This window comes from Ursus americanus, chromosome X, assembly GCF_024610735.1.
Source record: "Ursus americanus isolate L20-20 chromosome X, mUrsAme1.1.p, whole genome shotgun sequence".
Lineage (NCBI taxonomy): Eukaryota > Metazoa > Chordata > Mammalia > Carnivora > Ursidae > Ursus > Ursus americanus.
In genome coordinates, this window is record NC_142164.1 from 3930091 (window position 1) to 3942564 (window position 12474).

The 12474-nt window shown below is 50.8% G+C and overlaps 1 protein-coding gene across 7 annotated transcripts in view; it reads right to left on the reverse strand.

Moving 5' to 3' along the window:
- Nucleotides 1-2773, reverse strand: part of MTMR1 (myotubularin related protein 1) — a 65366-nt gene extending 62593 nt beyond the window's left edge. For 4 of the 7 annotated variants that reach the window (XM_045805104.2, XM_045805108.2, XM_045805112.2 and 1 more), the window contains exon 1: nt 2484-2770. In XM_045805104.2, the coding sequence (XP_045661060.2) occupies nt 2484-2650 (167 nt within the window). In that variant the 5' untranslated portion in view covers nt 2651-2770. Of the gene's footprint in view, nt 1-2483 lie in introns of all 7 variants that reach the window. The other 3 variants (XM_087859547.1, XM_087859546.1, XM_087859548.1) reach the window with 2 other exon arrangements.
- Between the last annotated feature and the right edge of the window lie 9701 nt (nt 2774-12474).

Here is a 12474-nt window from a genome sequence, read left to right on the forward strand (position 1 = left end):
TCCCCACTAGGGACACTGGTCTCCTTGCTGATCCTTGCACACTTTGCACACTCCCACCCGGGGTGCACAGGCCTCTGCCTGGAATGCTGTGCCCCTCAATATCTATATGACTGGATCCCTCCCTTCTTTAGGGGCAGTACTTTAATGTCACCTTTCTCAGCCAGGCTTTCCTTGACCATCCTGGGTAAAATTCCAATTCACCCCCCAAACTGCAGGCCCCCAACACCTCATATCCCCCTCCCAACTTACTTTTTCCCTAGCACTTGTCACCATCTAACAGAGAATACAGTTTACTTGTTTTTTGTCTGCCTCTATCACCAAACATACTCTCCACCAGGGCAGTGATTTGTGTGTGTCCGTTCCCTGTCAAATCCTCCAGACTCCCACAGTGCCCGACACAGAGCAGGCGCTCATATATAAGTGAGCGAATGATTAGCATTTCCATAGGCTACTCGAGTGGTAAGACTCCCTGCCTCCAGTCCATTCACCACACCACTGCAGAACGAATGTTCTCAAACATCAATCCCATCCGTAGCTCACCTGATGGAAATCCTTTTGTGGTCCCTAGAGGTAGGGTGACCACATAATTTCCCAACCAAACCAAGACACTACTGTGAGTTGAAGGAGTATGCTCGCTATTAATAATTGCACCTGCTCCACCAGTAAACCAGCACCATCCTGGGCAAGAGAGACCACCTGGCCCAACCTACTTGCAGCTATAGGTAGTTGTTAAAAGTGCAGAATTCCAGGCTCTACCCCAGAGGTGGACAGACTAGACTTAGGGTGGGACCCAAGAATCTGCCCTTGGATCCAGCACTGGATTACACAGAACCATGCTCCTGAGAAGAATGGCAAAGAAGATAAAAGCACAATTCCCTAGAAAGGCACCCAAGCCCCTTCAAGATCTGGCCCCTGCCTTCCCACACATCTTCTGTCTTACCAGTTCCCCACGTCTAGTATCGCCTGCACGACTGCACATTCCACTCCCATGGCCAAAAAGTCCTCCCCACCCTGTCCCCTGGCTAACTTCTCATTCGTCGCCATTCAATTCAAATGTCAGCTTCCTCAGAAGGCCTCCTTCCCTTAACTGACCATAATCCCCAGCCCCCCTCCACTAAAAATAAATCAAACACCTCACCTCCATGTGCCCACAGTGCAGTGGATCACAACTGAGTCTGCAGAGGTTTTCTGAAAAATACTACCGCCTGGCCCTCACCCCGAATCTCCTGAATCAGAAGCCTTAAGGAGTGGGGCCTGGTCACCTGGAGTACTTAAAAAGCTTCTCAGATGATCCCCATCCTGAGTACTTCTGTGTGTACCCCTACCCCAGCACTCAGCACATTCGATTTAAATTGCTGGTTTGTTCATATTCTTCACTAGATGGTAAGCCAGAGAGAGCAAAAGCCATCTTGTATTATTCTCTAACTCTCCAAGCCCTCATACATTGTAGAATATCTGCAAATGAGTGGAATTCTGACCATTCCAAGTACTATCTTAGCTGTGATTAGTTCTCAGTAAAGCTGACCTCTTGCACCATTAATTGGCAAAAATACAGTGTAATTACAGAGTCAGAAACAAAGGGAGTGTTTCTTGTTGTTCCTATGCTTCGGGAAACTCCCAAAAGTTCAGCTCTCTGTTATGACTAACACAGGCAAGTATGTGCATTTGAAACTGACCAAGCTGCCTTACAACACTCTGTCTCGCCTGACTGCACTCTCGTGCCAGCCAAATAGCCAAGATGTGGGAAAACTGGATATTCCGGGCTATGGGATAACCAACCCATCGCTTGTCCTCGGAGCCTTAAGATGGCCCTTCCAGTTGGACATGGTTGGTTTTCACTTCTGATTTATATTGGCTCTGCAACTGCCTAAGAAGCAGTAGCAGGCTCATGTGTTCACGAAACAATGAACCGGGTTCCTTCAAAGTGTAAAGACTGAAATAAACGATTGTGTGTTCTTGCATCAGGAGCAGCTTGGAAGTTTTCCATCCCAGCTTTTCAAATCAGGGTAACTTTGCCTCCATCTGCACCGGCTCCAGCAGCCACGGGGTTACGTCCTCCAGTCCCCACTCCCAACCCCAACGTCAAAGACCCCTCAAGCAGCGGCGGCGGGATTTTGGTCTTCCAACCCCAGGAGGGAAGGCCACGGGAAAGGAGGAGAGCCCGGGTGAAATTTCCTCCCAAAGGCTCCGTGGCCGCAGCAAGGCCAGCCAGGCATCTTCCAAGGTGCGGCGGGAAGACGCACTGAGAAGATTTGACAGCTGCGAAGCCCCTCAGGGGCGCAGGGAGCCCCAGCCCGCGAGGCGGAAGTGAGCCAGGTGCTCGGCCCAGGAGGTGGGGGCAGGGTCCGGGGTCTCGGGGAGGCGGGGGCGGGAGGGGGACCCGGCAGGGCACCGAGTGGGGCACGACCGGCCTCGACCGGCGCGGCGCGCGGGGCCCTCGGGGGTCGGGGCGCGGGGACCGCGGCAGCCCGGGTGCCGCTTACCTGTCCAGGGTCTCCACGCTGGGCTGCCGGGAGCCGGCGACGGGGCCCCCAGCGCCACGAGGGGGCCTCCTGCCGCCCGCCGGGCCCGGGCCCCCGCCGCCCTCGCTGCCAGCCGCCGCCGCTGCCGCCGCCGCCGCCGCCGCCGCCGCCGCCACCGGCCTGTCCATGGCGCGCCGGGCCCGCCGCCCCGGGCAAGCCGCAGCGAGAGGGGAGCGGAGCCCGGAAGGGCCCGCCGCCGAGCCGTGCCGCGCCGCCCGCCGGCTCAGGCGGCCGCCGCCATTAGCTGTCACCTGGCGGCCCCGCGCTACCCACAAGGCCGCGCGCGGGGCCGGGGGCGGGGAGCGGCGCGCGGGGCCGGCCGCGCCCCCGTCCGCGGAGCCCCACCTGGGCCCAGGCCGCAGGCGTCGGGAGCCCCCGATGGCTCGTGTCCCCTGGCTGCGCGCGGGAACGCGCCCGAGGGCCAGGGAGGTACCGGGCTGCAAAAAAGTTGGGGGACATTTAGGGATTAAAACGGTTTGTTTCCCCTCGATTTTCCTTCCCAGGGAAGCTTTGAGGTGAGGGCCGCCCAGGCCCCTGCGCGTCCATGGTCTTGTTGTCTCAAAGCTCGACCAACTAACTGCAAGACATTTTAGCAACTCCTCCCCACACCATTCTTTCCTCCCTCCCACAAACCCACCTCCCCGCCATCTGTGGGGCCACCGAGTGTTCTGATGCCGCCCTCGGAACTTCCGCCCCTGGTTTATATTAAGAGAAACATTTAACTTCTGTTGCTATGGAAATCCAGCCAATATCTGATGATAAAGGCTCATCCCCTCTCATCTCACCCCTGATTTTGTTAAGGGTGGGGATGGCAATCATGACTAAGCCCTTTGCTGTGATTTCCCTGGATACAGACAACAGAGCTATGACCCTGACGCAAAGCAGACCTGTAGACAAGGAGATACCCATTCCCATCTCAGACCCATTCTGCCTTACCAGCTTAATAACTTCGAACTGAACCTTGAGGATGAGGATGTGATGCCCGGAGGCCCCGCAGCCATTGTACACCCAAGAGGGGGTGACCCTGGGGTGAAAGGGTGACACTGAAGAGGGCTGGGAGGAAGAACGGGGAGATCTCCAGATGCACTGGAGACTCATTTCCTGCAGGCTCTGGTTTTAAATGTTTAATCCACAGACTGAATGTTTCTGTCCACACACACACAAACACACACACACACACACACACACACACACACACACACACACCATTCATATGTTGAAGCCCTAACCCTCAATTGATGGTATTCGGAGATGAGGCCTTTGGGAGGTGATTAGATCATAAAGATGGGGCCCTGGCATGATGAGATTACTGCTCTTGAAAGAAGAGACACCAGAGAGTTTGGTCTCACTCTCTCCATGAGCAGGCACTGTGGAAAGGCCATGTGAGGACACAGTGAGGGACAGCTGTGGGCTAGCCAGGAAGAGGGCTCTCACCAGGAACTGAACCTCAGTCTTGGACTTTTCAGCCTCCAGAACTGTATGCAAGCATCCCAGCTGCCCTGAGACTTGTCAGAAAGAAAATGGTGAAATTTTAATTTTAAACATTTTCAGTACTGTATTCTTCAAGGAGGATTAGGCCATTGAGGAATTCACTGTGACACTGTTAGACTTTCAATTCCATTAAGCAAGCATAGGACTTCCGGGACAGAGAAGCAATCAGATATATTGCTGCCTAATAAGTTCATAGTCAAGTGACATTACCTGCTGGTGAGTGCCATGGTGGCGGCAAGTCCATGGGGCTGTGGGAGGAGAGGGGTTAGGAAGGCTTCCGAGAAAAGTACACGCAAAGCTGAATCTTCAAGTCGTTGCAGGCAGAAGCAACAGTTATGGACAAAAGGTGTGGAGTTGATCAAACAGCTTATGTGCAAGTGAACTCTAAGAGATTTCCTGTGGCTGAAGCATAAAGTCAGACAAGGCAAGTGAGAAGGTCAACTGGAGGCCAACAGGGCCAAGACATGGAGCATCTGTTATGCTAGACTAAGAATTCCTCACTCTGTGCTGGATTCCGGAGCAGGCAGGGCTCCACGCACTTGGAGAAATACTATAGTATAGTCGCTCTTGTGGTAGACTGCACCTCCAAAGACAACTGCAACAATATCCCCCATTCCACAGGCTCTTTTGCAACGTGACCTTGCAACTCCTATAGCAAAAGGTACAATCTATGTCCCTCCCATAACCTCTTTGGACCAATAGAACATGGCAGAAGGGGTGCTGTGTAACTTCCAGGGCTTGGCCTTCAGGGAGCTGCAACTTCTGCCTCTGATTTTGGGAATGCTCTTTCTTGGAACTCGGCTGCCACACTGTGAGGAAACCCAACCAGCCACACAGAAAGGCCCATGTGGAAGAGAACCAAGGCTCCTAGCCAACAGCCCCAACTGAGTTCCCCAGCCAGCAGCCAGCACGAGCTGCCAGCCACGTGAGTGAGGACATTTCAGGCCTTCTAGCCATCCCAGCAGTCCAGCCAACACCCAGTGAAGCTGGGGACTCATTCTGTCAAACCACAGATTTTTGAGAAATAAAGTAGTGTTTTAAGCCACAAGGTTTTGAGATGATTTTTGTGCAGCGGTAGAGTACCCAAACACTGCTCTTGCCGTCTGGCCCACCCCCCACCCCCACCAGCTCCCTTCCACACTCAGCCAGGAATCCACGCCCAAACCGTCGCTGCCCTCTGAGAAAGGTACGACGCGCTATGAGGTCCGCAGCTGTGGAGGATCCAAGGTTTCCCCCCCACTAGCCTCCTACTATGCTGACCGTCTGACAGAAGACAGGAGGCCTCTGGGTCAGAAATAAAGACAGTGTATTTTTACTCACAGCAAAAACAACAGCCAGGCAACATCTCGGACGGATTCACCCAGCCCCAATCTCCACAGGGTGACATGCTCTTTTGCGATGCGACCTTGCCATGCCCACGTCAACAGGTGGAGTCTACTCCCCTCTCTTGAAGGTGGCCTGGCCCCGTGATCTCCTTTCACCATCAGGGGGCCAGATGGTATCTGCACATGCAATGGCGTGCACCACGGATGGGGAAACCCAAATCTGGGAAACTTGGATCTTCTGTAGGGCTGCTAGTGACCTGCGTAGTCTCTCTTCCAGGGGGAGGAATTCCTCATCATCCTGGAAGGCGAGTAATTTTCTGGGGAGGGGGAAGGAGACATCTTTACCTTCACTCCTCTGAACTCTGGGAGAGGGAGATGTCTCTAAGCTTTACTGTCTTGGAATACCTCCTGACACCAACTTTCTTAACGTGGCTGTAAATTCATCAGCCAGAGCACCGGGACAGCGCAGAAACCTGCCGGAGCCATGGAGGCTTGTGTCCCAGCATCCATGTGGCCCAAACTCCTCTATCCTGCCAGGCCCACATCGGGCCCTGCTCAGAATCATTGGGTTGAGCACCCTGCCTTCCCAGGGCTCCCTGTCAGGGATCAGACGGCCACTGGTGTGGTGGGAGACATGGGGAGGAGTGAGTTGTCGGGCCCACGCTGCTGCTCCCCTGGCCAAAACTGAGGCACCCTTGTCCTGCCAGCTGCACTCTGAGGCCCCTGCAGGGGCCTGTATTTTAGGAGCTTGGCGGGGCAGGGGAAGCTGCGAATCCACATTTTATGAAGCGCCTCAAGTGAGTCTGACACAGATGGTCTGAAGATCACACTTGGACATACCATTGGAGGTGACAAGGAGCCACAGCCAGGTCTCACAGGAGGGTGACTGATCATATTTACACTTTAGAAGCACAGCTGGGATTGCACGACGCAGGCTGGACTGGAGGAGCCAGAGTGGCTGTGGGAAGACCATTTCAGAAGCTGATGTATGAGGGCCTGACATCAAACAGGACTCAGTGACTGACGGGATGCTGGGCATGAAGAAGAGAGGGAGGGAGAGGTTAAGAGATGGGTCAAGGCTGGCACCAAGATGTCAGACGTGGATAACTGGATAGAGCATGAGAGTGGTCACTGAGCTAAGGAATGTGGGGTGACAAGCAGCTGAGAGAGGTGAGTGAGTAGAACGAGTTCATTTTGGATGTGTTAAGTTGACCCTGCCCTCAGTCCCGGCCCACATGGTGCTTTTGTGTGCATTGGGAAATGAGACCCCTTCCTCACAACACTGGACCGCTGTTTGTCATAAAATTGTTATGATGTGCCAGTGTTGTCAAAGTTCAACCTTTGACTGCTGTATGCCCACAAAGGGCCATGACAGACCTAGAAATCCATGAGGCTTTCACTGTGAGTGGTCCCCCTTAGGTGTGACCCCCTCGGGCCCTGCATGACCTGCACAATGATGCATGTGGCCTTGACGGGTGCCTGTGGGTTATCCAGGTGAGATGTCCAATAGACTGTTGGTCACAGGGGCCTGGAGCTCAGGAGAGAGAGTTTGCAGGTCAGTTTGAAAACAGAGAAACTCTTTGAAATTTCATCTTCAGCTCCACAGTTCGGTAACTATGGATGAGGCTACCATGTTCGTTTCTGAAAAAGGAATCAAGCAAATGAAAGTGGGCCTGAGGATTCCTTATCAAATGAGCTTCTCAAAAACATCATTTTGCTAGGAATGAGCAAATCTCATCTTCTGCGGGACAACACATGAGTGCCCCTGCAAAGAAATGGTCCCATGTTTGGAGGGGTCCTAATGGCAATGCAAAAGAGTAAGATTTTGATGCAGTCTTTGCACAGTAGAGGCCATCCGCATCATAAAGCAGAGCCTGGCACTGTCTGTGGCTCCAGCCCAGGGAGGGTGTTCAGTTCGTGGTGTTCGTTTTTGTGTCTATTATTGTGCTGTTTATCCCAAGGCAATTCCTGGTGAATGTCGCAACAGATGGACTTAGGTTCTGTGTGTCCTTGCAAAACATTGCCGCCTGGGATCCAGGTTTGTAACAAGTCCAGCATTAACCCCATTCATTCCAGAAGCACCATCTAGCCACATTTTAAAATGTTCACTTCTCTACATGTATGTTTCAAGACTTTTCTCAATACAGTATTAGGCACTGGATTCATTTTCTATCTCTGCCATGAGAAATTACCACAAACTTAGGAGCTTAAACCACACACATCTGCTTTCTCAAAGTTTCTGTAGGTCAAAAGTCCCGGTGGGCTCAATTGGGTCCTCTGCTTAGGGTATCACAAGGTTGAAATCAAGGTGTTAGCAGGGCTGGGCTCTTTTCTGGAGGCTCTGAGGAAGAATCCAGCTCATTCAGCTCTCACAGGCTGCCTTCATTCCTTCTTGTGCTTTCCATGTGGCCCCCGCTCCAGCAATGGTAGGTCAAGCCCCTCTTATTCTTTGATTTCTCTGACTTCCTCTCCTAAAGCATCTCTTCTGCTGCCAGCCAGAGAAAATTCTCTGCTTTTAAGGACTTGTGTGATTGAATAGGACCCACCTGAATGACACAGGATACAGACCCCAGCTTGAAGTCTGTAACCTTAATTATACCTGCAAATCCCTGCCCTTTGCCATGTAACATAACATATTCACAGGTTCAGGGATTAAGGCGTGGACATATTGGGGGAACCAGAATGCCTACCAAGGATACCAGGTCAGGGTTCTCCAGAGAAATAAAACCCATAGAGGGTGTCTGTGTGTACAGACAGAATGAGAGAAAGACAAAGGGGGATTTCGTTTAAGGAATTAGCTCACACAATTGTGCACCAGTCTTGAGTTTGCAGGTCAGGCCAGCAGACTAGAAATTCCAGCATGTAGCAGTCCTGACCTGAGTCTGAAGTCAGAGTCTGGAGCAGAGTTCCTTCCTTTTTGAGGGGAGCTCAGTCTCTGCTCTTAAGACCTCCAACTGATTGGATGAGGCCCACCCACCTTATGGAGGGCAATCTGCTTTACTCATAGCCTGCTGATTTAAGTATTAATCACATATACAAAATACTTTCACTGAAATATCTAGATTAGTGTTTGACCAAACACCTCTGCACTATGGTCTACCCAACCTGATGCATAAAATGAGCCAACACAGTGTCCGAAAGTCCTTTTGTGAGGTTGATGTTCTCAACAACACTTCAAGTAAGTACAGCTAAATGAATGGAGTTATTAATTCCTTTGCCTCCATCAGCTGCATTAGAAAATGCCACAGATTACCTAGTTGTGCCTCCACATTCATCCAGAAGTTCTCAGCCATCGGTTTAAAATTAAAGACAGGGCGGGAGGGTGGCTTGGGAGGCTTTGGCTCTGAGGCCTGTGATCTCCACCACCCATCTTTCTTTGATATTGACATGAAATGTCCTCAGTCTTATGGCAGGTGCTCTACAAATGCAGCGTCAAGCTCTCCTTCCCAAATAAACTGCCGTCCAGAGACTCCACACCCCCAAAGCTCTGGAGACTTGCTGGCCTCAACCTGCCGAGCATGTTTCAGAGACATGCTTTCTGCCTCACTGAGTAAACACTTCCATAAATCCCGCCTTAAAGCGGCCACACTGAAGCAGTCAGGGCAAGGTCCGATGCATGAAATTATCACGGAATCCAAAGGAAGAGAGAAAGTCATCTTCAGAGACCAGGGAAAGAGCCAGGGTAGAGGCATCCTGGCGGTGAAGAGAACAGAGTTTTAAGTGGTTCCAAGACACTGGTAAATGGGGCAGAGAGGTGTCCCCTGGATTCGGCAGTGTGGAGATGGTATGGAATTGATGAGAGTACTTTCGGGGGACAATTGGGCTGAGAAAGGGCTTACAGCATGTAGTCGGCTTCTCCAGAGAGACAGAATCTCTCTCTATCGGTATGATGAGATTTATTACGAGGAACTGGGTCACACGATTCTGAAGGCAGAGGAGTCCCAGATCTGCCATCTGCAGGCTGGAGACCCAGCAGCACCGAGGCAGAAGAGTGATGTCTCAGCTCACGGGTCAGGCAGGAGGAGTTGAGTCTTAGCCTTTTTGTTCTATTCAGGCCCTCAGTGCATTGGCAGAGTCCCACCTGCTGTGAGGAGGGCCCTCTTCTTTACTGAGTCTGGCCATTCAACTGCTAATCTCTTCCAGAAACCCCCTCACAGACACATCCAGAAATAATGTTTAAGCAGATATCTGGACATCCCGTGGCCCAGTCAAATTGATATATACAGTGAACCAACACAGAGGGGAAAAAAGGGAGACACCGAGTTCAAACCAATTAGTCCCAGACTTTTGGATTGCATGCACCAATAGCATGAAAAAAAGCAAAACCAAAACCAAAGCACACAAGGGTTTTGTCGCAGCATATGGTTGCCAAGTAGGGACTTTATACATCAGCCTCCAGCTTCTAAAGCAAATGTTAGGTCTTCTATTGCCCTGTTCGTTGTACAGAGGTTGGGGGAGTTCTTTTCATTCTGAACACGACCCCATGAGGCTCAGCCAAGTGGGAAGAAAAGCATGTGACTCCTTTGCCACCTATGGCAGCCACAATTTCTGGCCCCAGGGCAGACTGGGGAGCAGGAGGGCCGGATCCGCCTTGGCAAGACCTTCAGTGGAGGGTTTGACCATCTGTTTTGAGTGTTAGGAATTTTTGAATGCTAAAGTTATCCATCTTCAAATATAAGCTCAAGTATCAGATATTATATAGGAATCACCCATTTCTCTTCCTAGCTCTGAAATAGCATGGATCATTGGCTGGCTGTCATTAGGGGCTGAAATTTATAGGCAGTGAACAGTGAGGGGTGGAGCTGTGTTTATTTAGGGATGAGAAAGATATTCTACAGTGTTTCGCTTTGACAGGACTCTGAGTCTTTGGCGAGGCAGCAGAGTGGAGTGCAGCAGAGCACAGACTCCTGGCTACCGCGGTTTGGTTCGAAACCGGCTCCACCAGCCAGCATGGGGCTAACTTGGAGCAAGTGACTTCTCTGTGCTCGGTTTCCTCATCGTGGGCTCGCTGTGGCAATTAAAGGGATTTTAATATATGTAAAGCACTTAGGCCAGTGGTCGGCACGTGGTGAGTGTGACAGAAGCTATTATTATTTAATGACAACTATAAACACCTGTCCCTCACTGGTCATCTTAGATGAAGTAGTTGTTTGGGTTTTTTTGTTTTTTTGGTTTTGTTTTTTAGATGAAGCAGTTTCAGTGTTGGCGTGGACCATGTTGAGCCCCAAGCAGACTCACTTAGCTTGGCCCCCGTGCCCTGGCTGCGGGGATGTCGGCTGCTAAGGGCTCCAAGCACCCCCTTCTCGGGAGGATTGCCAGCCCCTTCTCCTGAGAGCTCTTCTGCGGGGCATCACACGCCCTCAGATCCCTGCCTGACCCAAGACAGATACTCACGTGTTAGTGGGGAGAACAATGGATTTCCGAGCCAGCCTGGGCCCTGGAGGTGAAACTGTAAAAATGCATTCAAATTCCAAGGCCTCTTTGACTTTCTTGCCATTGCCATCGCGTTATTACTTTCCAAGAATTTCGTTATTACTTTCCAAGATTTTCGTCACGGAAGTCTTTGTATTTTTCACAGTAATAGGTAGAAATTTATACATTCATTCACTTAAACCTTACTGAGTGCTTAGTACACATCTGACATTGTACTAGGCTTTGTGGCCATATGTAGATTACATCCAGTGGATTGGGTTCAAGACTCACAAGACCCTGAACAATGAGAGAAAGCCAGCCTGGTTTCTGTACCAGGAAGAGTTATTCTTCCTGGAACAACTGATTTAATTTTTAGCTGAGGGACGCTATGAATTCTAAAGCCAATCGTGTCAACTGTGCTTGGCTAAAAACTTTAGAAACACATATGTCACATGCTTCTGGTAAGTGTACAAGATCTTGAAGCTTGACTTCTATCTGCTTACCTTGTTTATTGTTCCTGCTTTCGTGTTCTCGTTTCCCTGATTAACTTGCTTATTTTTATCTTATGTGTATTTTTGTAAGTTTCCTGAAATTCTCTTTTTAAAAGATTGTGGATATTGGCTATAAAAAACAAAACATAAAGTTACAGATTCTCTGTTAAGTTTTTTTCTCATCGTGGTAATTATTTTCTAAACTGTTCAAACTCAGTTCTAGAGCACAGGATACTGGCCCATTACAAAGGTCAGCCGTATAAACAGCATTCCATAATTCAACTTTCAGTTAATCATCCTTATAGTGATGGGCAATCAGTTTGGGAATGTTTCTAATTCAGGAGATGGCCACCCACCGAAATTCTACACTTCTGTTCAGCCCCTTTTGACTTTGTATGACATTCTGGAAACAGATGCTTGGTCTCTATTGCAAAGCAGCAACAAAAACCACAACTTCCCCTGTCAAACATCCCCTGGAGAAAACATGATTACAAATGATTAGGGGACCCAGGAGGCTGTACTAGTCAGAGACTAATCAGAAGACTGAAACCATGGGGTCACTAGAACAGGGAAAGTTCAACAGGAAGAGCTGCTAATGGGATTGGAGTAACAAGAGTCTGACTAGTAAGTAAAGAGATGACGGCTACTGAAGAGACTGTTATATTCACAGATCCCGAAAAGAGGGGACATGCCACACCACTCGAGGCCACAGGGAGAAGCACCAGGGTCACCGAGGGGAGGGGGGGAGCCTTTATTGTGGTTTCAGAGGGAAGGGATGGGTGAGGCAGGGCGAACAGGCTGAGGATTGGCTAGCTGGAGTAATTTCAGCCAGCTCTGGGGCAGCCAGGCTGTCCCTAACTGCCTGGTGCCTGGCCCTGGGCTGATGACGGCCAGGGGACAGGGGCCTGGAGTGTGAAAGCCTTTAGACAAAGGAGGTGGCTGGGGATAAGAGCTCTGGACTGGTTGGGTTACATTTGTAAAGTAAGTTTGCAGGACAGTTATTTACCGTCTCCAGGAATTGGCTAACCCTGTGAGGGGCAGTCCCGCCGGGGTCAGCAAGGCAGCAGCTATCAAAGCATCAGAGTACAGAAAATAAAAGGCATACTTCATACACACAGGAGCCAGTTCAGAAAATGCTGCAGGCTCGGGAGCCAAGCCCTGGAGGAAGTTATGCTTTGCAGGAGGCTAGCAGGCGAGGTGCACCGGAAGGGAGGCCCACTGGAACTGGAAGGG